General features: G+C 35.9%; 1 protein-coding gene across 6 annotated transcripts in view; it reads right to left on the minus strand.

Annotated features, from left to right (window-relative positions):
• LOC117678686 (VPS10 domain-containing receptor SorCS1) overlaps positions 1–14726 on the minus strand; it is a 415591-nt gene extending 400865 nt beyond the window's left edge. For all 6 annotated transcript variants that reach the window (XM_087872866.1, XM_087872863.1, XM_087872868.1 and 3 more), the window contains exon 1: positions 11903–14726. In XM_087872866.1, coding sequence (XP_087728992.1) covers positions 11903–12664 — 762 coding nt within the window. In that variant the 5' untranslated portion in view covers positions 12665–14726. The remainder of the gene's footprint in view (positions 1–11902) is intronic.
• Between the last annotated feature and the right edge of the window lie 12253 nt (positions 14727–26979).

The following is a 26979-nucleotide window of genomic DNA, read 5'->3' on the forward strand; positions in this document are numbered from 1 at the left end:
AGAGAGAATCAGTTTTTCAGTCCAGTTTCCAACAGTGAAGCTATTCTATCCCGTTCATTAATTTACTTTTCAATTCTCTATAACATGATTAATTAAAACTCAAGCAAATCAAGCCCACTGATAAAACTAATAAAAAGCTTATTAGCACTCATGCATTCATTTTGATTTAAGTGTTTCTATTAAATATTAGTTTATTGCTAACTATATGCTGAGACAGAAAATAAAATCCAATCTCTCCTGCTGCCACAACAGAAGCAAAATACAGGGACTGAAAGACTCCTTTCAGCCCATCAATTCAAGTGCCAACATACAATAAGAACTGGAGTCTGCATTCATTCATTTTGGTGAACTCAAGAACATGTTTAATAATTAAATGTTGGCAATGCATTTCAGTATACAAGTTCAAATATTCTTACACCAATCTGATACAGGTCTTTTATGCCTGCAAATACTGGGTTTCACTAAGAGAAGAAAATAGAAGGAGGAAGGTATGTTGGATATATTCAGCAGCTTAAGTTATTTTGAAAAATAATAAAGGCAGAAAATAAATAAATAAATAATCCATTTGAAATGCATTCCATGTTACGTTAAGCAAATGAAAATTGATATCAATTCCAGTTAAAATTTGCTACAGATAGCAATATTTAACATGGGCTCATTTTGTCAACCTGTCATATAAATAAAATCTATAGGTAAAATGTATAACACTGAATCCAATTTTGGACACACTTAGAATCTTGACAACATGTTGTGACTGGTATTGCTAACATAGAAGTTCTTACTCATGGCAATTGGGGTGAATGTTTTCAAACACAAAACGAAAAATGCTAGATGTGGCCCCAAGAATAAAAAATGTGGTAGATGTGGCCCCAAGAATAAAAAATGGTATCTGTGGTTAGAATACTGTTTGTTATTGTTGTTGTTTTGGAAGAACTGTATTAGAAAAGGGCCACACATATTTTCTATAGTAATAACTTCACTTCTAAGACTTAGCTTGTTAGACATTGGTCCACATGAATTAAGCCCAAATTTATTCCTAGCATGTTTATAATATATGGAAAATAGAGTGTACTCAAAGTGTACTTTAAAACAAAACAAAACAAAAATCCCAACAATTTCCTTTTCTTGGTCTTCACCTTTTAACAAGAATTTGTATTTATGAATCTAATTACAAAATATTCAAATGCTAATGGATATTAAAAACCAGACTGACATAGTATGCTGACACATACATAGTTAATAAATAGCAGAATCTCTGTGATGAATAGTTAGGAATGCTATTCTTCAAACACCAAAAAGACCCATGTGCATTCCAATCATACCCAGACATTATGTTATTCCAACCAACATATTACTATGTTTTTCTGTTGGGTGATATTACAGAACATAATGGCAAAGCATTTTATTTTTTACATACTGTGCCCTTTCCCCAACTTCCATACATGCACAGAGCTACTCAAATCCAATTCTACCAGTTGCATTTCTTCCTTGCACTTTATAAGATTTTCAAATCTGAAATAAGCTCACAGATTTTGGGTCTTTCCCTATTGCTAAATTGAAGGGCTGCCCACCCATCCTTCAGCCAACAGAGTATTAATAATATTATATTAGCAGAATATTTGCTATATTCATTCATTCTCAATCCTTGACTTGCCTCCACTGCCTCTATTACCTGTCACTGAAGTCATTCATTCTTCCAACATAATGGATAACAAACCTAATAGGTTTTATACACCTTGATGCTTTTCTGATGATGCTGAAATAAAGAAAAAACATAGCACTAGTACAAATGAAGATAATTTATTCATGATTTGGGAACAAGATTAACACAATTTATAGCAATGTGTGAAAAAAAATATGATCAGGACACATCATTCTATAATTAGGTTTTAGTGTATAAAAACACTCTGAGCCTCTTCTGTAAAGTACAACCTGTTTACAACACAACAACTGAACTTTCAAGGTAACTATTTTTATTCTTTGGTTATTTCCAGTGGTGGGTTGCCCCCGGTTCGCACCGGTTCTATAGAACTGGTAGTAAAACTGGCAGGAGGCTCTGCCCATCGACCTTGATGTCATCAGAACGCTTCTGCGCATGCGCAAAAGAGCACATGCGTGAGTAAAGCGAGTGTGCACGTGCGAACCGGTAGTAATGGTAAGTAGATTAGTAGTAAGTAGTTATTTCATATATCAATGTATACAATTTTGGAGACTTTAAAAAAAATGAATATAGCAAGTTTTATAGCAAGTGTAAGTGATACTAGTTAAACTTATGTAGCTGAACTATTAACATTATTTTATCAGATCATCAGGATATTTAAGGCATCTAAAGTTGATATAAACACTTATCTAATGAAGACTTCAAGGAACCTATCAACTATTTTTCAGACTCAGCAGCAATGGTCTTATTTTACAGAGGACAAGACTTTATTTAATGGGCTGTACAATTCAAGTCAGATTTCAATATTAAGATTATAGATAAGGACTTTGAAGGTTAACATTCATAACTAAGTACCTAAGTAGTAGATTGATACAGATGATACAGGTATAGCATTTATTTCTAAATATCATGAATGCATATATATTACAACTGGTAATTCTTGTGAAACAGACATCCTATTTCGTACTATTTTGGGGGCAGTGTGTTTCTTCTTTGGGCAAATACAATATAGAAACTACCTGCTGAGAAAATAAGGAAATTAATTTTAAGAGTTGTAAACTAACATTGAACTTAAACCTGTTGTACAGTTGGGCAGAAGAAACCCTTTTTAATTGTTCTTCAGTGGCTGTGTCAATTCTCTTATGTTCCCATTTTTGTAGGCTGATTTGTACAATAGGCATCCTATCATACATAGGCCTAAGCACATGAGAATATGACAGCGCTCATGTTACTACTCACTTTCATGCTTTTATTGCACAATAAATTAAAATTAAATTAAAATTAAAATTTTTACTTAATTTTGGACCTAAATACAAATACATTTCCTGCAAAAGTTACATTTGACTCAAAGGGTAAAGATGAACTAAAAAGTTTAAAGACTTCTTAATGCCAAAAGACCAAGATCCATTTAGTTTCACAAATCTGTAGTATTACTCCTAAATATCAATGTAAGCTGACACACAAGATATGACATTTAACAGCTTCTTCTTTTGTTTGTTCCCAGGATCTGATATTCAGAAGCCTCATGCCTCTGAGCACTGAACACAGTTTAATTAGTTATTATCTATCTTTCCTCAGGTAAAGTTGGACTGTAACACATTTTTGAGGATGCAAAATTCACGAGCCTAATCCAAGCTCTTGTTTTACAAGCAATCAATAAACACAAAGTTCAACCCCTTTAAAATCAATCTATGTCACAAATTTCAAATGGAGAGATTCCATATTTATTTCCATGCAATCTCAGCATATTCATCTGCCCAGCTAAATGAGGTTTAACTTATCTTGGATGAGTATCTCTTAAAATATCAGGTTTGTAATCTGAACATGCTCCTAAGTAAGGCATTGTCACTAGAGGCAGAAAGAGCAATAGACTGATAAGTTACATGGTAACAATTGTCTTCATTCTGAAAGCTCCTTTTGGGTTTACTGCAATAAATGTTGTTTGGGGCTACCTTTAAAAATTATCCATAATTTATCTTGGCCTACTACAGAATGTCAAGGATGTTAGTTGGTTTATATGAGTTTGATAAATTAATCATGGTTAATATGATTAATATAATATGAATATTATATAATTTTATATCCAATATCATATCAGTGATAATACTGGATATCAGTTCTCTTGCTAAATAGCCCCTCGCTATAGAAGGAGTCAAGTATTCAGTTTAATCATCTGATACCACATCAAGCCAATTCTCTCAAAGTGTATCAATCATCTTTCCTTAATTCCTTTTCATCACTACAAAGTTATTCTGTATGGGTAGAGGATATATTTGCAGGGCACCTTAGTGAAGGAAATGACATGTTTAGAAGTTGGACATTATAATAGAGATATAGCTAAAGATGGATTATCACAAAGACAAAAGAATTATAGCTGCCATTTGATTTAGTTGTGACACATGAAAACCCTCTGTGTCAGAAAAACAATTTTCTATTTCAAGGGCTAGTTGCAATTTGTATTGGTTTATCTTTACTGAAAGTTTTCTGAATCTAAGGTTTGGTTTCCTATCAGCCAAATATATAAGAGATTTGTAGAGCAAACGGAACAAAAGACAATGATGCTTCAAATCTAAAAAAAGGAGCAAGTAAGATTTTAGATCGCATTATCTTGGGCCTAGTGATGCTTTTTGTACTTTACATGTTTATCATGTATTTTTAAACATCTGTATTTTAAAATATGAGTACACACAGAGACACAAACTAATCTGATTTTTTTTTCCATCTCAAATGCAAGGTTATTTTAAAATAGTCAGTTTGGAGTTGTTTGGCTTCTGCTATCACTGTTTACCCAGTATAAAGGAAAAGTACTCCAAACTAAAATTGTCTGTCATGTTTATCAGAAGTTAATACAAGAAACACTAAAACATTCAACAATATATCGTATTTAAAGAAAAATGTTGCATTATTACTGGGTTTAGCAATCACTTTGTCTTTGCAACAACAAAAGTATGGAATATTATCACTATTATTTCTCTAGTAAATCAATTTACAATAAAAATATTTTCTCCTGAATCTGATTTCTTTACATTGTTAGCCAGAGATTTAACTATACATCTTTAGTTTCTCTAAGTTTCCTGTAGAGTGTTTTAATTTATGCCAAAGTGTCATATTGGCCAATGTGTATGAATATATGTACAATATGTACATGGTATTGTATTTGGCTTTTACATATGATCAATCTTCTTGGAGGGAAGAAACACACATATTTTCACTAATTCATTTTCAATTAATAAGCTGATTCTTGTTCAATTCAATAAGATGATTCTTGTTAGAATGTTACAGCCTACAGTTATAGGCTCTAAGCAGGGAATGATATGTGATACTGTTTGTCAAGAGATGCCTATGGCTGGAGTTGTCCAATTCTGTGGTTGCTATGGTTCCATCCTTTGTTACTGACTTTTTCTATTGCTATGTATGAAGATTTGCCTTTTACTTTACCACTTCAGTGTTCAGTAACTATTTTGAGAGGCTATTTGTTTAGCTGAGTAGCTGAGTAATTTGTTCCTACAACCTTAAAGCTTAATTTTAATAACAATGCTTTATTTCAAGCATATAATATAATATTTCATTCATTTTCATGTAATTCTATTAGTCAGTATGAAGAGGAAAATTATGGGGTTGTTTTTTTAAAAAAAATTAAGCCTGAGAAGTATATAATCAAATTGATACTGTTCTATAAACAATTATAATTGCACAACATGTGAGTTCTGGAACATGATTATAACTTCTCACTTTTTTTAAAAAAAGAGTCTCAAACACACTGCATCAATCAATGTAAATTTAATTACAAAATAATAAAGTTTAATTATGGGATTAGATTTGAAATTTATTATGATGGGATAGAGCAACGCTCCAGTTTCCCCTTCCTTTCAATTTTCAGTTTCTCTCGGTGAATTGCAATAATAAACACAATACAAATGAAGTATATAAAAAAGACCCCAGTGATATGGAAATAAACAGTCAGTTACCATTATTCATCCTTAATATTGCAAATCATGCTCCGTGCAGATGTCTTAAAAAGAGAAATTTACCAATTTACATCACAAAAAGAAAGGAGCTTGAATATCCTAGGTCCTGAAATTCAGGCCCAGAAAAAGTTGCCACTTTTATCTACAGGGTAGTGAACAGAATTTGGAGGGTTCCCATAAAATCTTGTCAATTACAACTTTCTGCCACTTTGCACTGATCTATGTGAAAGAACAGCAGAACGCTTACTATCAAATAACATAAAGTTTCATACTTTATCTGTATTTTACCACAGGCTAAGGGCAAGCCATATGGCTAGTCTTAGAGATGGCCAAAAAGCAAACTACAATAAAACTACTTCCATGATTGCTCACTAACGAGACTGGTGATTAATGAATTCCTTACTATTTTAAGGTGCAACAATTTAAGGAAAGTGATCGGTGGCTTTCTCTGGTTTTATTTCTTCCCACAAAGAATTACTGGTATCTATCAGCAGGAGAACCACTATCAATCATTCTCAAATATGGGTAGGATGAGGTTAGATGAGTGTAGGCAGGTGACTGAAACATTAGATTTAGTCATGTATCAAATTACCTAAGTAATAAGTTACAGACATGGAGGAGTTTAGTGCCCGTGATGTGTCAGTCTAGTTATCTTCAGAAAGAGTGGTTGCAGGCATAAAGAAAAGTGGTACAGTAAAATGGGAGAGAATGATTGGTAGCAGGTCTGTTCCATCTTCAACTAATGCTGCAAGATAATAGCATTGCTAGCAGGGAGTCCTGTTCTATCCCTATGACTGGCAGGACCTGAAAGTAGCCTATGGGCAGTCATGAAACCGTAGAAAAACAGGCAAAATTGTGCCAGAATAATAAACCAATAAAATTATTGTCATGGGAAGTCCTATCTTGGAGGACTGAAAACCTGTAGCATATCCAAGATGGTGACAGAACCAGCCTTACACAGACAGCAGAATATAGCCTTGTTTATAAATCCACATAGGATCTGGCGTGTGCTTCAGAAAGTATCAGGCATTGTCTGGGCAGATGCCTTATTATAAACCAGGTGTCCAGTCTCTCTTGAAACCCAAGCTAAATTGAAGGGCAAGTCCCATGGAATAAAATGAATTCATAGTAATATGAAGTACTTATTCTAGATCCCATCCCTGACTGTGTAAGCAACCACATTGCTCCGTCATTGATGGAGCATGTCACAAAAACATGCTAAAACATGTTACAGTTAAAACTGTAACTCCTAAAGACAACTATGAGAAGGTTGAAATGAAAGTAACATCATGACAGCCATGTCATACAAATGTGTAGGGGACAATGAGGGGAACCAGAGGTGTGCCCCAAGTTTCAAGCTATCTTCCATCATTTTCTCTTCATCAGATTTGTGCAAATTGTTCACCAAGGTGTTTTGCTGGCAATTTTTTTTTAAAAAGTCCATCTGGATGACTCCTCATAACGGCAGAGTAATTGCTCACAGACTCGATGCACCTGCTTCAAAGTTTTCAAAAGGTTATCTGCTCGTGTCAGATTCTCTCATGGAATGATTTGCACGGTCCATGTAGTCACCAGGAGTCAACCTCAAACGAAAAAATATTTAGCATTGCTGTTCTTATCAGCCATTGCAGAAGAGAAGTACAGTGCTAAAATTTCATTATCCAGCTTCCAAATGTTCTTTTGCAAAACAAGCTTCAGTTTTAATTGCTTATTCTCAGGGTACTTTAGAATATTTTTAGAATTTCCTTTGGCTGGCAATTTGAGTTCACATTATTACTGAAAGGTAGAGAAGGTTGTTGATGTTAACACTTCCCTCCATCATTCTGCAGCTTCTCTGATTGCCCAGGCTTCCTAAACTGAAAAGACCTCCAAGCAGACATTCTATCATGACATCTTTTCTTGGGATTTAATTGAAGACTGCATAACTGTTGGAGAGATTACTGCAAACTGAAAAAAAAAAACATTTACTCAAACCTTTTGACCACTCTGCAACTAAAGTAAATGCCAGAAGCCAGGACAATTTCACACATTTGTGAAATGTGGGGGCAACAAAAGCACTTTATTTCCTAACCTGGTCTAAGTCAAAAGGCTGACATTAGCTTAAAAGCCTTTGTAGTTAGACACCACAGGACAGAGGATTTCCTTTGAAACACATGGTTGTCAACAACATGGACAACAGAAATGAAGAAGTGACAAAAGAGGCAATAAATGCACTCGCTGTGTTCTTCTAAGGAGAACATAGGGAAGCCTCGGCAGGACTATAATAATACCTTAATCGTTTTGGGAATACATTGTTTGGGCCTTGTCGTGATACAAATATGTCTCATTCTACTTTTGTTTGTTAATCAAAGTGATTTGGACAACTTAAATATAAATGTTAGACATGTAAAATTCCAAACAAGCCTGAAAGCCATGCTTGAATCTGAAAAATATAAAGAAACAGTTTCTAAAGTATAGCTATTCTGCTGATGAAAAATATTAAACAATAGTTACTACTTTATAATGTTCTGTTGGATGTCAACATTTAGTTGCAAAGGAATATTCAGCAGAAAAGCAAATTCAATCACAATATTCACATCCGTCTTTGTAACTTTCAATAATTACTACCATTTTTTCTGACAATTGTGAGTCTTTAATGGCTACATGGCAGCTGAAAATTGAAGATCTAGTCTTGCATATCTTTTATTTCTATTCTGAACTATTAATGTATCAGTTAAAAGCTCAGATCCTTGTTTTAAATCTGATACCTGATCAATACAGCTTTATTACACTTGTGGCTTCACTTTTCTTTCAAGGATTTCACACACATACTTTCCTCCATGTGAGGTAGGCTACTTTGAGTGATGTGAAAGTTTCAAAGTTTCATAGCTGAAATGGGCTTTCCATTTCAACTAACCACTAGTTTATCACACTGAGAGTTTATGCACCGGAGACAAATTCCTTGTGTATCCATTCACACTTGGCCAATAAAGAATTATATTCAATTCTAAATATAAGTTTCTCCAAAAGCAGACTTTCTGGAGACAGTGACAATAGCTAGTGCCTGTTATTATTTATTATTTATTCAACATTCTTCAGAACTGTCAAAAAAGATCCATTCATAGACATTATCACACACGCTTTTAAAATCCTTCGTAAATATACTCATACACACATTCATGAATCTGCTTAATATCACTACAAAAAAATTACAGGTTGGTTAAATTTGATTCACCAATTTTGAAAATTACACTTGGTTTCTTAAACACTTTCATTCCTCTTATTTCTTTTGGTCAGTCAAATATTTAGTTTAAACCTTAGAGTCAGTCTACTACTTGTCAAGCAATAAATCCAAATGCTTGTTTCTCTATCAAGGAGAAATTTCCAAAGCTAACTAGCTGGGAGTCTCATTATTTCATTAAAATATGTCCTCTTTAATCCAATGTGTTGTATAGACAGCTATGTAATCAGTGATAATAAAAATATATTAAAGTTCACCATTAGCCTCTCAATTTCACCACCAAGATATAGTGATGGCCATACAACTAAATAACTTAGAAAAAATTATGATGGATAAAACAATCAAAACAACAACTAGTCATGACAGCTATATAAGATGTCTTGTAATAGAAGAACTATTCTTCTGAATATCAGTTGCTGAAAAACATAAGTGGATTGGGTTATTGTATTCAGGTAATTCCATTTTATTTGCATTTTAAAAAGGATAAATGTTGAAATAAGCAACAACTATTCTGTGGATGGACAACTAGTAAATGGGATTTGAATGTGGACTGACCTGGTAAGATATAAAGAAAATGCAGATGTTAAGGGAAATAATTCCAGACTGCATCACTGCTGGTGTCACTATGACGTCCGCTACTTGTCAAACCAAGCATGTAATTTATGGTTGTAGACACAAAACAACTGTTCAACAATTGATGCAAAACTCACCTTTAGTTTTGTTACATAAATTAAACCTTTTACATTGTCCTGATAGCCTAGATGAAAGTGGCCAACAATGAAATTTATTTTAAAATCTTAACATGATAAATTGTAGGCAACATGTCACTTTCATTTTAGAAACAGGATTATTTAAGATTGTAGTAGATATTACAAAAGGCTTTTCTTCAGCCAAACAGAATGACTCAGCACTGTTTTCATTTTATTCACTGAGAAACCATTTAAGGAATGGCTGAAGCTCTCCATTCTACAAATACAAATACACAACTAGAAAAGGAAAGATTGATATCTCCTATGTAGATAATGCCTCCAAACACTTCATGCATTAAAGGACATAGCCAAATTAATTGAAGAACTTCCCTACCCCCCATGGAAATGAGCAATGAAGAGAAATAAGAAATTTGGAAAATTATAATCCTAATAATCAGAATTATAGCTTGTTTTAATGTAAAGTGCATACATAATCTGCTGTTCTTCAAGAATTTATTCTACTTTTAAATTGCAAGATATGAAGACATTTCTTGTTTAAGCAATGATAAACTTGTTCTATCAGCTTTAGAAGTCTGCAGTTCAAGGTGGATTGATTTTAATGGATTTGTATCAGACATTTGATAGCCAAAATGAGTAAAAAGGGGAAAGGTCCTATAATTCTACAAGCAAAGCAGGATTTTTGCTTGTATGGTTTGATTAAAAAGTTTTTGAATAGTTTATGAGATTACAGTTTAGTCAATAAAGTCTAACTCCTCTAAAAGTGCTGATGACATTCATATAAATAATAAATAGTCACAGTAAAATTAATATTTTGTAATATTACTTTCATACAAAAAGGGCTTTATAATGGTCAGATAGCTAAGCTCCATTTTACAATTAGCAAACGGACAATAGAAATAAATACAAAGGAGCAAAGAAGATTGTGAAAAATTATATATCCCTGAATAAGAGTCACCTTTATCTCATTTTTTGGGGGGGGAAGGGGGGTTTGGTGTCTTTTCTATTTCTTTGTCTCCCTTTAATTTCTCCTAGAAGGCTAACTCTGATGCTATTATATGGAGAACTCCAGCCTGCATTATCCTAGTTCTTCCAAAAAACAAGATTCAATCTGCAAAACACTGGTGTTAAACAAGTAGTTAAACTATTCATTTGGATTGATCTTCATTATAGCAGCACAGGACATCTTGGAAAGCTAGAATTACTTTTTGTAAAGACACTTACAAGGTAAGAGTTGAATTAACAGACAGAGAAACATCTCATTTGAACTATAGGGATAAACCCAAGAACAACAGGTGAGAGAAAACTCTGGTTTTCCACCCAAATGAATTGAGACAGCTAAAGGCGGATACTGAGGCTTGACCCAGAAACCTATGTTCTTTTAAGGAATTTGAAGGAATGGGAAAGGAATCAGGGGCAGCCTAAAGGAAATTATAACAGTAGGTAAGCCTCTGGTCACCACTGACCCTTAATGAGCTTTTATTGTAGGTGACATCCTCTCTTAAATGAAAGCTAGAGAAATAATGAACTAGTGACAATATATAGACAAGAAACACTTTCTGATCTAGCACCAGGAAGATAACTGTATACACTTTCTAAAAGCAGTTTATATCCTGAAGTTTGAAAGTGTAAAAAGGAAAAGAAAAGATTGTCTTATTCATGGACGGAAATAAAGATAAATCTCTTCTGAAGAGCAATGGATAGAACATAATGGATAGTAGATAGCAATCAGTACACACTACTCAGCTGATAGAGAGCTTTAACTCCTAATAGGATGCTTTACTACATTTCCATTGCTTAGCCTTAAATTCTTAATCCTTAAATTTTGACATTTGTGTGATAACAAGAAAACGTATCTGTGAACTGAAATACGAAATGTTTTTTTTTAAACTTTTGTTTTGCTTATTCCACACTAGGTCTCACACACACTTTTATCCCAATAATGTCAGAAATCCTTAGCCTAGCCAAAGATTTCCTTTTAAATTTGTATCTCTTGGTCAATGCAATCCAAGGCACTACCAAGCAGAGCCAAGAAACTTTCTGCTTGGAAAAGGAAGCCCTTAGAAGCCGCTTCAGATACAATAAATATAAGATTGTAAAAGAAAAAAAGGGGGGGGAGAAAACTCCTCCAAAAGGAGCCAATGCTACTACTGCCACTGTTATGATCAATTGCTGTTGCATTCATCATCATCATCATCATCATCATCTCCAACACAGAGGAAAGGGAAAGCGGGTTACATCTTGCTGAAAAGCAAACAGCAGGGAAAGGATTTAATGCTTGCTGGGAGAGCGCCATCTCCCTGCCCTGTGCACTGTGGTCTGTTGCTTAATTGTTATGGCTACTCACACTGCTGTTGTGGCCCGACCAGTGCACCATGGCTTGGTTATGCGCCGAATCTCCAGTGAGAGCAAAGGTCGTGCTTGTCAATTTGAGTTCTTCCTGTCGGAAGCGCGTGGCTTTTGCCAGCAGCTGCTCCGGCGCTGCCCGCGCCCTGCTCTCCAACGGCGCGTCTCTTTCAGCCGGAGCTCCTCTGGGTTTCCGACTCGACCTCCTCCTCCGATCGTTCCGGTTATTTTTTCTCCGCCGGCTCAGGAGCGCCGATCCGGACCTCCGGCCGGCCTCCGAACTGGCCCCCCGACGCCCTCCGCTCCCCGCTGGAAACAGAGCGGGAGCCGAGGCTAACTTTTTGCGGGTGGGCCTGTCAACATCCGGAGGAGATAGTCTGGGTCGGATCGGGGGAAATTCTGGCAGCTCGCCGGTCACTTTGCTCGGTCCCATCCAACCCTTTGATCCCATCCCGGCATGTTTCTCCCCGGCAGAAGCCGCCGAGATCGGACTGCCGGCATCCGCCCTCTCTTGCCTGCGATCCGCGGGCTTCTCACCTCTTTTATCCACAGGTATCTCTCCGGCCCCATCGCCTCCTCGTGCCGTCCTCAAGTTCATTAATAATCCTCGGGCTGGTGGCTGCGGCTGTAGCTGCACCTGCCAGCGGCACGATCGGCAAGTGATGTCTGCTCCGATGAAGCCAAAAGTAAGGATCAAAAGCCAGGTCCGAGCGGCGAGCAAAGCGAAATGCCACCCTGGGTACAGGCTAGTAACTTTTCCCATTTCCCAGGAAGCGGTTGGGGGAAAACAAAAAAAAATAAATAAAACAAAACAAAATAAAAGCAACGCGGATTTGAGGAAAAGGGGAAATGAACAAAAAAACAGAGCGCAAATCGAAAGGGGGACGCTGCAGATGTTTTAATTGATTTGAATTATTATTTTTTTAATAATAAAAGATGCCAATAACTCCACAGAAGTTTCCGACTCTGCCGTATTTGAAGCTGATAGAAAAAGGGAAAGCGGTGCTTTCTTTCTTTCTTTCTTTCTTTCTTTCTTTCTTTCTTTCTTTCTTTCTTTCTTTCTTTCTTTCTTTCTTTCTTTCTTTCTTTCTTTCTTTTTCTTTTTTCTCTTTCGGATTCCCGCCCCCCCACCAAAAGACTGGCGTTCCTGATCGGGCTTTTGATGGAAGGGAAAGCCACAACCACGGGGGGAGGAGCTGAATTAAAGAGAACGAGCAAGGGAGAGGGCGCGCCTCCCGCCAACGCACCCTGGCTAGTGAAGGCTGGTGCTTGCTTGGGTAGCAGTCGCAAAATCGCCTATCCGCTCGCTCCCCCCGCCTTCCTTCCCGGCGCTCTCTCGCCAATCGCTTCGACTCTTTGGGATTTTCTCGTCAGTATAGTTAGGACGCGACGGTCCCCATTCACTTTTCCGGAGTACTGGTATTACTGAGGGACACGGGGAATGAAATTAAAGTGCTTGGTAACTCAGCTGTACTTCGCCATCTTTCTCAATTATATTCCCATTTAGTGCAGGTCAGTGAAAATTAGGAAGAGGAAGCAAGCAACCTGTCTGTCTGCCTGTCGTTTCTTCTCTCTCTCTCTCTCTCTCTCTCTCTCTCTCTCTCTCTGTGTGTGTGTGTGTGTGTGTGTGTGGTGTGTGTGTGTGTGTGTGTGTCGCGCGCGGGCGCGCGCTCCCGCTTTTAAAAACTAAGCAGACCATAGCTGAAATGTATAAATATCAATTTTCGTTTCTTGGTCTGCTTTTTGCACCGTCTTGCTTGCTTCTTAATAGAAACTCGTTTTTCATTCAACACTGGGTTGGTTCTCAATCACTGGAATTCAGGATTTGGAATCTAATATCCAGAAATGTAGCAACATCTGTTTCTCAGTCACTGACTTCTTTCCACAGCTATTGGGACCAACATTCTTGCATTTTGTACTGCTCCTTCAGTGATTAAAATGTATGTTGCTGCAAAGCCACTCATCCAGGATGTGGCTGAATCTGACCTTACCTTACTTCAGGGGACAATTTCTATTCATATAAGATATTAATGTTTGCCCTAAGTATAAGTTTGCAAAAGCATTCAGCTGGAAATCTGTACATGTTGTTTGGATGTAAAATTGTACAGTGATGCCTCAGAAAATAATAAAATGCAAACTTCTCCATATATATATATATCATGCATAATTTTATTGGGAGTTAATTCAGGACGGAAGGTGAATGTAGAAATCACACCACATGAATACAGAATTAGAAAGAAAAAGCTTTGAGCCACAAAAGATTGTTGGAGTTCATGGCTTCCACCAGAATTTGCCATAATTTAAACTTTTTTAAAAACCACCAGTTTAAGGCCAATGAAAATAGGCGAACAAATAAAAACAGAAATGTTAATCTTGGAACTGTGTTAAAAATGGTAATAAACACAAAACATAGTCTAAAACATGGTTGTTGAAATGCATGCTTACTGGCAGTTGATTTAAAAATGTCAAAGAATCAAAGTAAGGGATGAAGTTGCACAGTTGCACTGTAGCATATGCCAGGGCCATTGTAGCTAATGTGCCCCATAAAATTGTGTACTTTTCAATAGGAATAATTTTATAACCAAAGAGGGGAAAAGTTCTATATCTTCCTCTTTAAACTGCCTTCTCTTATTCACTAAGAGAAGAGGCTGCCAAATCAGAGGCATGGCCTTCAAAAAGCACCTTTGTCCATTTATACTTGGGAAGCAATTGCTACTGCCTACTGCATTACTTTTGGACTTAAGTGGTGGCTGTCACCAGGAATTGAGATAAATAAATCACTCAAACATTGCCAAGATCTGCTTGGATAAAAATGTCAAGAATGGAAATACGATTTTGAGAATATAAAGGCAATGAAAAGAATCTAAAGAAATTCCTATTTTCTAAGGTGTATGCCCTCTAGCTTTGAATGGCCAATTATTTATAGTAAGGAGTGAGGGGTTGCCTCCTCCTTGACCATTTTATATTTTTCTCCTTTGTTTTTTCATTCCTACTTGTCAAGGATTCTACAGTGTTTTGAGAATTTAAAAGCCTTGGGGGTGGGGGGTGGCTTTCTCTCCACCTATATTCAGATTTAGGAATGCAAAATGTAAAACAATGCTTAGTTTCATGAGAATTACTAAGACCTTTATAAATTCATTTTGTTTTCATGTCAATATAGAGTTGCTTTATATAGTTAATTTATTCCTAAAGGATTTTAGTTGCTGTATAGCAAGCTCTCTCAAAACAGCAAACAATAAAAACACACATTGCTGGCAGTGTTCATCAGTATGTTTGCACTTATTTGTATGTCTTCTATGTATTATGTCTTAGCAGGTGGCAGCACAGAGCCAACCCTTGTTGATTTCAAGAAAAGCAGGATTGGGTCATTTTAATATTTGAATCAGAGGAAATCTCAAACTGTAGTAGTAGTCTGGACTACCAATTTCAAAAAATATCCAAGGGAGAGCAATAGGAAATCACGTTCATAGCAACGCCAAGAAAACAATAAAGTCATGTTTGGTCAGAAATCAAGCTGGAATAGAAAGACTCCGTACAAGCATAAAAGAAGTGATAACATGGAAAAACATCTGTTAAACTCATGAAAAGTCCAGTTTTGAATACTCCCTTATAATGATAATGACATGAAGTGATATCCTAAAAGGACAGAGCTTTTGTCCCAGAATTGTTAATTTTCCATTTCTAGTGTATTTATTCCCTTAAGCATTTATAATTAAAATGTTTAAACTGCTGAAAGTCACATTCTTCACTTGAGTCTTGAGTAGAATACTTTTCTCATTCTGTTGCTCTCCAGGCAATTTAGAAGGCTTCTATGAATTCCCAACCTGGGATACAAATTTAAGAAACACTATCCCCAACCTTATAATGCTAGATGAACCTGCTTCAAATATGTACATACTCTTAATCCACAATATAAATGCTGAATTGTAGCATTTTCTTTTAGTTTGTTCTATTATGAATGAATGTTATCAACACAATATAGACTATAAAAGATCCATTTTACAATATTTTGAAAGTACATGTAATCATACTACTCGATATCTATAAGACAAGTATTACTAGCCTTTTTATTGGTTGTGCCTTAACTGGCAGAAATGTACAGCTGAATTTTTTTTTCCAGCTTGGGGAAAGTTTCAACTTAAGGATGGAGCAACTTTGCCTAAAAACTGATTATCATATAATAAAACACAGATATAATTAAAAATAACCCTTAAAATGTTATTGCTTTTTGTAAGAGATGACTATATATTGATACTAATTTTGTTTATACGAGCTTAATTACTATCTTATCTCTGCAAGAATCGTGAGAACTGCTTCTGAGAATTCTTTGTAAGACCTCCAAGTCTCCCTCAATGATTTGTAAGTCCTTGGAGAAATTATGAATTGTTTTGATATTTACTGAAAGTTGATTGTTCATTTCTAAAATTGGTGATTTCTTCAGCTAACCAATCAAGAAATTTTACATAAAGATGCCTTGCATATAGCATACTAATGCTCAGAAGCTTAATTGACTTGAAATTGGCTAGATCAATCTTATCTTCTTTCTTAAATTTTGGAATAGTTATTGATCCACCAGATATTTGAGAGAGGAGTCATTATAGGTAAACAAAGTAGGCAATATAGAGGCTACCAATCAGATCTTTGGTTAGTACTGCGGGGATCAAAATCCCCATGTAACTTGGTTGTGCTATGAGTTTGAATATCTTGCAGGTGGACTTAGGAAACAATCAATAACTAAGTCAAATACACTCAGTTGAAAGAAATGTTCACTAAATAGAGTCTGAAAATGGTCTATCAGACAAGATTAGCTTCCGTAGCTCGTATACATGCATGTGCAGTCTCAAGAGAAGATCGGTCACAAGACATCTGGAACTAGCTTTTTCCACTTAGCCATTTTGTGTGTCATGTTTTTTTCTCAAACAGGGACTCAATAGTGTTGCTTCAAGGTAAATTCAAGGTAAATCCAAACAGTACCCATCACTATTTTTAATGATACCTACAGTTTTAGCTTTGCCGTAGTTATGTCATAGATTTAAACTTGGATCTAAATGCAATTCAATATTAAATCCTGGATAGTATTAATCAGTTTGGAAGGTAAATTCCCCATGTCTCTTGTATCTCAAATGAATTATCTAAACTGAGAGGCATTTGCAAAGGCTGTTAGAATCTCCTTCAAACTCTTATTTGTGCATTTCTATCCATGATAGTTTAATCTGGGTAATTATTCTCAGGTCAGTGGATCCAAGTATTATTGATAAATTTTGCTAAAATGGAAAAAATATTACTATCAGACTGAAAATCAATTTTCAATTCAATTATTTTGTTTAATAGCATATCATTATTGTAAAGCTTGTTTCCATTTGGAATTCCATTTGAAACACTTAGAATTCAGAGATGAAATTTTGCCATAATTAAATCTGTCTATGAGATTTTAACTTTCACAAGGATGTAAGACCGATTTCAGAGATAAAACAGAAGATCTGGATGCCAATTTACAGAAAAATGTGCTCCCCCCCCTATTATTGTGAAGGTGGTCTATGTGATAAACATTTTAGTTTATTCAACTGTCTAATGATACTATGTCTATTCTATACAGAATGTTTTTGTTCACTAAATTGAACATCCTGCTGTCTAGGGTTCTAAAAGCAGAATGCAAAGTATAAAAATCTAATTAAAATTTTATTGAAACAATATAATAATACTGAGCAAAATGGAGTTGTGGGGGCAATTTAAACAGTTTCAGCAGTGACAAATCCAATCATCTTTCATATTACATAATTAATGTATGTGAACTGTTAGGGAATATATTTCTTGAAAGTTTGGTATTCCAGAAAGAAAACTAATAATAATAATAATAATAATAATAATAATAATAATAATAATAATAATAATAATAGTAATAATAAAAAAAAAAACAACAACCAGAAAATACATTGTATTTTAATATGGCTAAAATGCAAGGAACAGAACAAATATGTCTCCTTGTAGCATACATTAATTATTGGTTTGTATTACATGCAGTAAATTTTCTGCAGCACAATAAACAGGAGAAAGATAAGTGACAATTGTCGATTTTACAGAGATGAAGTGATATTCCTTTGCATATCTGTTAGCAATCACAGAAATCAAAATATGAGCTATCTGAAGGTCCATCATAAGTGGCTAATTTTTTTTTCAGCGTACATAGATTCAGCAAAATAAATGCATGCATGATTGTAACAGCCGACGGATGTCTTTTTGTGTTTCTTAAACTAGGTCTGTGCAGATCTCAAAGAAATGCTTTGTTTTGATGGCAATTAGAGCAAACACCTCTGCAAGGCAAATGGAACCCTGGTTCACTTGGCAACAGCAGTTCAAGCGAACAGCTAAAGGCAGGGTAGATTGACTGACTGAGACGACTATGTCCGTCTTGACTTTTCATAAAGCCAAATTGTTCCTATTCTAATCAGCCCTATTTTCTATACTCAAGATTTGTGGTGATTGATCTAGCCATATCTGCATGTACACCACACACAATAAAATACAAATGCTTAAAGGTAACTACAGGTGTCCTGTGAAATTTTGTTGTTCTTGAGTGATTAACTGGCAAATGTACACCACACATTTCGGTTAGCTGAAGCAGCACAGCAGAAGTAACAGTAAAGTGAAAAACTTCCTTGCCTAAAGTTTTACTTCTCCAGTTAATTTTTATTCCTCTATCACACTTATACAGGAAAAGGCCAATTTAGAGACTTTGTAGAACCTGCAGACAGGATCTTTTCATTTTGTGAATAATATTAATAATGTCAAACCCTTCATAAAATTACATGTTCCTTTTGATTCCACTTGAAAAACTCTTGATTTTTTTCCTTCTTGCTTTCAACAGTTTCCTGGAAAATTTGTAGCATTTTAATTGTGCTCACATGATATATATATATAAATTCTATCATGCTCACATGATAGATATAATTTCTTGAAATAAACCTCAGTTGGCTAAGTTACTAAACTGTAAACAATGGTTTCCAAAGAGCAATGGCTGGCTTCACAGAATATGGTAAAGTACAAACACAGAAAGCACATTAGTGGCTTAGGTCAGTAAATAAATTCAGCCAGCATTTTAAATTTCAGAAATAATAACCGAATTACAGATGGATGACACAGTAGTCAGATTAATCTTAAAAAGCCATTTGTTGCCCTTGCCCAGATTTTGTTGCCCTTGCCCAGATTTTAAAATCTCCCTCCCGCTACTCACTGGATATACAGCTTCATGGTCAAGAGTCCATTATGTTACTGACATAAACTGAAGCTGTTCCAATGTATTTAGACTTCAAAGTAGTGGTTTCTTTGGGAAAGTGCTTGTAATAGTCTGTCAAAACTTCCTTGAAAGATAGGAGGAAGAGGAATCACAGACTAGGTAACAGTCAGATGAGTGCAGAAACAGTGGGGTATGGCAAATATATCAAAAGAGATCCTGCCTAGTTTCTTGAACCAAAAAGGGTGACGGGGAGGAAGCTACTTTCAGATTCAGTTACTGCTACCTTACAACAAAGTTAGTGTTTTTACTCATGGAGTTTATGCCTCTTAATTACCTTAAAGAGTTGTAAGTCTTCCTACACTAACATTCCACTGTGCATGGAGAAGCAGTGGAAAGAAGTTATCTGCAATTCAATGGTTGCAGAATCTCCTCTTTCCAGTTGGAGAGGATTCTGTTCTCCAGCTGTCAAAATCCTGAACACCTATATCAGTGCATCTCTGTCATCAACTTTTCAGTTAATTCTCTCTCTCTCTCTCTCTCTCTCCCTCTCTCTCCCTCTCCCTCTCTCCCTCTCTCTCGACCTCCCTTCCTCCCTCCCTCTCCCCCCCTCTCTCTCACACACACACTTGCTTCATTTATGGATATACTGACTATGTCGAAGAAAAACTATTCCATGAGCTCAATATCTTTCATCATTCTATGTTGGAAAAAGTTATTTCTCAAATCAATTCCCTGATTCTTTCACTGCCAAGCATATATCAAATCTGGGGGTGGGAACTATTCTCTATGGGTTCTTCCTATAGACTGTTCATATCCAAAGGCATAACATCCACTTAGTCCTACTTACTATTCACAAATAAACTTTGTTATTTCCCAAATCCTGTGGAATTTGATTACACATTTTCCAGTTCATAGAATCACAGCCTTGTAAAATAGCCATCAACATCTCAACTTCATTGACAGTTCAGTGTGGGTTCCCCTTCCCACCCCCACCCCCACTACAGGGTATATTTTTTTTCAGCTTGTGTTTTTGTTTTTATATTTTTACAGAAAATTGTTTTAATTAGTTTTGTTCTAATAGCAGTTTTATTGTATGCCACCCAGAGTTGCTTTGGAATGCACTCAGAATGCCTTTTACTATTGATACTATCTTTGGTTTCTTTTGCCACAGTCACTCTATTTCTATTTATGCTTTTTTTTTTCTATTCGTCCTCTTCTGTTCCACTGCTTCCTTAGTCTTTCATATTGATAATTGTTAAAACCGAGGTGCTTTCTTACATGAAAAATCCCATTTGTTTAGTATACTTTACTTTATTGTCATTGCACCTCATACAACTAAATTAAATGCTATCTTCAGTGTACATTATAACTATAAAAATAAAATGCAAACACATTTTATACAATTGAATAGAAAACCGATATTGTATTAATATTGCACTATACAGTAGAATTCAATATAGTTACTGCCCTGGGATAGAAGCTGTTTTTCAACCTATTAGTCCTTGGTTTTATTATTCTGTACTGTCTGCCAGATGGTAATAGTTCGAAAAAAAGGTGCCCAGGATGAGATGGATCTTTAAGAATGTTTTAAAGGCAGTAGGAGCTATAAAGCTCTTCCAAAGAGGGGAGAGGACAACCATTGATTCTCTGGGTAATGAGTTAACCCTCTGAGTGCTGTCCTATCTGCCACTGTTCAATTTGCAAACCATACACAGGTGCAGTAAGTTAAAATACTCTCTATGGTGCAGTGGTAGAAAGTCACCAGTAGTTTTTCATTCGGTTGTTGTTTCCTGAGAAGTCTCAGGTAGTATAATCTCTGCTGGGCCCTTTTGACCAGTGCTGCAATGTGAATGGCCCAGATCAGGTCCTCTTTTATGATAACACCCAGAAACTTAAAACTGGCCACTTGCTCCACTTGGTCTCCATTGATAAGCAAGGGTGGGATATCTGATCTATTCCTTCTATAGTCCACTATAAGCTCCTTAGTCTTATTGGTGTTAAGCACCAAGTTATTGTCTCCACACCATGAAAGCAACCGATCCACCTCATCTCAATAGGCAGACTCATCCTCCCCAGAGATGAGTCCCACCACTGTTGTATCATCTGCAAATTTAGTAATAGTATTACTAGCGTGAGTGGGAATACAATCATGCACATAAAGAGTATAGAGTAAGGAACTCAACATGCAACCCTGTGGTGTACCAGTGTTAAGAATAAGAGCTGAAAAGATATGATTACCTAATCTGACCCTTTGAGAGTGGCCAGACAGGAAATCTATAATCCAAAGGCAAATTGAATAAAAAAGTCCAGGATCCATAGGTTTAGACACTAGTCAATGTGGAAGTATTGTGTTAAATGCAGAGCTAAAATCTACAAAAAGCATCCTCACATAGGCCCCTCCCTGCTGTTTACAAGATTATAGGAGTCAGAAAGATGGAATTATTTCCCATTTGCAGACTAAGCAGTCATACTTCTGTTAGGAACACTTAGAACAAAATTCTGTGTGTGTTTACCAAAAATAAATTGCACACTTGTCCACATGTCATGGTACAGTTTCATTTTGGCCATCATGAATCTGTTGTCATTATTATTTGTAAATCATGGCTTAGCACTTGGCTTAATGTCTAAACCCAGCTATGTGTGATTTATTCAATAAATCATAATTCATAAACTCACATTATGGCACAATGTATCAACCCAGCCACAATATACAGTGGAATTTACTTTTAGGATAACTAATGTATTTTGGCTACAATGTTTCAGTTCTTGCAACCATTTTTAGGCCATGATTGAAAGGATTTATCTAACAAGCAAAGAACAATTAGTATATGTAGAAAATTTTAATATTCATATATATTATTAAGTTCAGTGACAATTTCCATTTCATATTATATACAGCTTTCATAGTATTAAAATACTGCATACTACCATTGTAAAAAATCAAAGAGTTTGTCTAGATGTGCAGATCAAACTGGACATTTTAAAATCCTATTGTCATCAGTGTTTGCTTCGTTTAGACCATATTAATGGTATTGCCATCTTGATCGCAGGAATAAATCCCTTTTTAGAACAGCTTTTGACATTTCAACTACTAGAGCAAAAAATGCTAATCGGGTAGTGGAATATACATCAGCAAATGTCAGATGAGTGCTTCATAATGATAACCATACATACTGTAGGAGTACTCGAAAGAAAATAATTAAAAACCATGTTGAAATTATGTTTTTATTTGTTTAATTTTTCTGTGCAAATATGGGCAGTGTATATTTTATAATATTTAACTTTGGTTTTTCAAATCTTAACCACTATTGTCATAATGTTGCTTTGCCAGTTTGCCCAATTTTCTGAAAATTTAAACAGAAGAAATGTTCTGAGCAATCACTGATACTATATATCACACATCCTGAGGAATGAATACTGAAACGCATTAAATTTAGTTGCTATAAATCAAACTGTGTGACTCATTTCCCTATACAAATAAGATACACATATTTGCCTTCTAACTTTGTTTTGGAATGAGCTAATTTCTTCTGTTCCCAAGAAAACAAAATTCATATCAAGGACAAGGGGACCAAAAATACCATCCTATTTAAACATTCAGTCATGGTGATTCTTTACTGTTCAGTGTTTGTAATATTTCAGAAATGTAGCTGTTGGAGATACATTCACCTTTTTTCATTGTCACTGTCAGCTGACTGAGGCTAGAGGTCTCACTATCTTAAACAAGAGACCATATTTATCCACAGGCTGGATTTCCTCAGCGTATTTATCCCAAACAAATAAACCAGATTTTTGGCATTGTTCAATGTGTGAACTCAGCTACATAGCCTTGGCTGTTAGTTTATTATGGAGTAATTCGATGTGATTTTGTTAGCTTGGCATGGAATGATTGGAACAGTGGTAATAATGAATAGCAATTGAGTTCAGAAATATGAGTTCAGCTGTTTTGACATACGCACAGCCTTACAATGTTTCCATGCTGCTCCAAGTCTGTTTTCACTAAAGCTGGCTTTGCTTAATCCTATCCTCCTATCAGCTGACCAGCATAGTGGAGGCTATGAAAAGTAGGAACCAACCAGTGCTCTGCCATTACCCATTTTCTCATCTGAATTGATGGGGAATTATTTGTTTTTTTCCTACACAGTAGGAAGGTATTAGCTCTGCTGAAGCTGAGAAATTGTCCATTTATTCTTTTGTGATAATCAAGCTGTTTCCGACTGATCTTTGTAGTTGCAGAAATCACTCCATTCTTCAGAAGACTCCTTAGAATGGCTCACATGAATTCCAAGGGACTCTGGGAAGACTTTCCAGCTTGTATAACAGGTAGCCACAAGTGGTGTCCAGTCATCCTGAGAAATGTAAGAATGACATAGGCTGCTGAAACAATCTTTGCATCTTTTCCCACTTTAAATTGTGCAGGGTTTTTTTGTATATGCACCAGCTGCGAACAGGATAACCAGACTAGGTGGAGGAAAACTTTACTTCAATCTTGGAGGAAAATTTATCCTGAATATTAGAAAGAGCTCATAATTGAGCCCATTTTGTTATAGTGATAAAAGAGAAACACTTTCTTTTGCAGTATTATCTCGTTTCAGTTATCTTTCAGTGATGTCCAGCATGTCTTCTTTCAAGGAAGAGGTCAACATACCATCTCTCAAAAACACATTTTATCTCTTCCCCCTGGTTGGAAACTTACACTAGCCAGGAAGGGCAATGTCCAGAATGCAACATCACCATTCTAGCACTGATGATGTTACTACTTTGGGTGATGAAACATCTGCATGAAAAAAAAAAAACAAGCTCAGAGAGCACCAAGGATCCCTCATTTCAATCTTGAACTATACATATTCTCTTTTATTGGTTCAGATAATACTGGATTAAATCCTGTCTGGATTATGGTTTAGCATATTGTGTGAAGCCTAGGCTGCAAGATCTAGAATGCAAAAATCTGACTGATCACAACTCTTGACAATAAATAGATTATAGAGCATTAACTCTTTTTTTTAATCACTTAGTAGTTGTGAGAGGTTGTGAAACATTTGCCACATGGATCTGGTACTCCTAATGAATCCAGCTATTATAACTGAGTTACAGCCTTTCTTTTAAAAGTAAAATATTTTGGTGAAGGCAGCTTTTCTTTTTTCCCCTAATCTTTCCAGAATCTGAAACTGAATTTATTATTGCACTTTACAAAACTTTCCACACATTGAGCTACAATGGTCATAGTGGTTCATGGATTAGCAGGAAGGGCTGGTGGGAGAAACCTATTGTGATATGTTAAATTCAAAGTTAGATGTGCAGCAATAAATCAAGTGTCATAATTTTCCATCCTCTTGTGCTGACTCTGAACAACACTGTTCACGTAATATTCTCCTAAAAAGTCACATATATTTTGTCAATTGCTTTGGTTCTCCAGTGAGACTTTTAAAAAATGTATTTTCATTATTTCTACTTTTTCTTGAGCACCAACATTTTTCTGTATCTGTTGCTGTTTGAAAACAGGGCTGCCTTTTCTTATTTGTACAAATCCTATTCCACAAAGCTGCTCTGCAATTCAGATGCTGACAGGCTATAAAAACCATTTAGGCAACCCCTATTTGGTGACAGATGACTAGGACAGCATAAATCTCGAACCAATCCCAAGGGACCACCTCTCTGTCTCTTTCGCCCACCTTTCTTTTTCAGAGTTCACTGAATTTCAGCCATTGCAGCTGAAGGAATTGCTTGATGTTTTATCAGCTCTGGGTTTATTTGTATTGACAAGACTATAAAAATTCTTGTCTATCACTGTCACCTTTAGCACTTCACTTGACTCCAGAAGAATTTAATGGAGACAATCAGATAATGATGAAAAGGAAAGGAGTGCTGACATAATAATCTGCAAATACTGGCTTTAGTTTCTCACAACTTTTGAAGTTGTGTATATGTAAAAAGTTGTGTTCTTTGGTCTATTTATGCATTTCTTCTCTTCTATTGCCAATAAGTTAATAGGTCATATTCTTTAAAATATCCTCTATAATAAAAGACCTGCTTTTTCAGTATAAGTCCCTATTTAGGTAAATGCACTTTCTATATCTAGCAAAGCTTAGAGAAAAACCGGATAAGTATAAAATATTACCAAAAAATTGAACACACCTAATAGCCAAGACATGTAACTATTTTTTAATATTATTAATTCTATTCTATAGGAGAAACTAAGATGGAAGTAATGGAATGGAATATTCTGAAAGTGAGCAGAGATTGCTAGCATTCTGAATAAAGGTAATCCACATTATAGATTTTGTTGCCATTTTCTCTTGTAATGATTGAATATAGCACTAAAATATAAAACGTAGTAATATTAAAATGTCAATGTCAGCATAGAAGATGGGGATAACCCATACAATCAATTATGTTATTTAAATTAATATACTCTTTCCCAGATCAAAGCCAGGTGTGCCGTAGGTGTTGAGAATCAAAAATAAAGATGCAAAGTATATTAATATAAGACATTAATTGATACAATATTAGAGTACCCCCAACATCTCAATATTTTGAAATATGCAAATATTTCCTGTACTGTTACTCTAAATAATAAAAGTGTTTCTAAAAGATAGATTTTCACACTTCTAAAAATGTGGATGAATTGCCTGAAATAAACTTTTCTTGAAGGTGTTCTACCAAGAAAGACTGCAGTTGTGCAAGCAACTGCAGTCTTAAATATGCAATTTATTTTCCCACATTTCACCAAGCATAATGTTGTTTGGTTGTAGTTTAGACTGCAAATACACCTATGTACAGTAAATCATAATTCATCATTTTGTGTAAGGTCAAAGACAATCCTGATATCCTCCACTGGAATATGCTAGTTCTATGGTGATAAAGGCACGAGTTATCATCACAGATGCCTTCTCCTATCAGTTTGAGGTGCAACTGAGACAGAAGGTAAACTTGGACAACATTTATTTATTTATTTATTTATTTATTTTTCATATTTGTATACCGCCCTACTCCCGAAGGACTCAGGGCGGTGAACAGCCATAATAAATACAAATACATATAGAAGTTAAAAACTATTAAGAAACAGATTAAGTAATTTAGGCTCAAAGATTAAAAAACATCCAAATTTATCTAAAGAGGTTTAAAACCCAATTTAAAAGCCAGTTTAAAAGCCAATTAAAAAGGGAGAGTTAGGCCAGACCAGCTTGTTGGAATAGAAATGTTTTCAGGGCACGGCGAAATATGCGTAAGTCTTGGATGTTTCGTAACTCCGGGGGAAGCCCGTTCCAGATGGTAGGTGCCCCCACAGAAAAGGCTCTCCCCCTGGGGGCCGTCAGTCGACATTGTTTGGCCGACAGCACCCTGAAGAGTCCCTCTCTATGGGAGCGAACTGGTCGGTGAGAGGTTATTGGTGGCAGGAGGCGGTCTCATAAGTACCCTGGTCCTGAGCCATGGAGCGCTCTAAAGATAGTAACCAAAACCTTGAAGCGCACCCGGAAGACCACTGGGAGCCAGTGCAGCTCGCGCAGGAGGGGGGTTACATGAGAGCGCCACATTGCTCCCATTACCACCCACGCGGCCGCATTCTGGACCAGTTGGAGCCTTCGGGTGCTTCTCAAGGGGAGCCCCATGTAGAGAGCATTACAATAATCCAGGTGTGAGGTGACAAGGGCGTGAGTGACCGTGCGTAACGAGTCAGGAAGGTTTAGGAAGGTTTCAGGTCATTTTAGGTTATTCGTATAGTCAAAACTAGTACAATCTATAACCAACATTTTCTTATCCTGAATCTGAAATGCAACAGGATTTTAAAGGTTTAGCTTTCGGTTGGGTTCGGTTGGGACGGGATTCAGTCTTGTACTAATTGT

The sequence above is a fragment of the Pantherophis guttatus genome, chromosome 6 (assembly GCF_059756535.1).
Source record: "Pantherophis guttatus breed Tessera chromosome 6, ASM5975653v1, whole genome shotgun sequence".
In the NCBI taxonomy this organism is placed as follows: Eukaryota; Metazoa; Chordata; class Lepidosauria; order Squamata; family Colubridae; genus Pantherophis; species Pantherophis guttatus.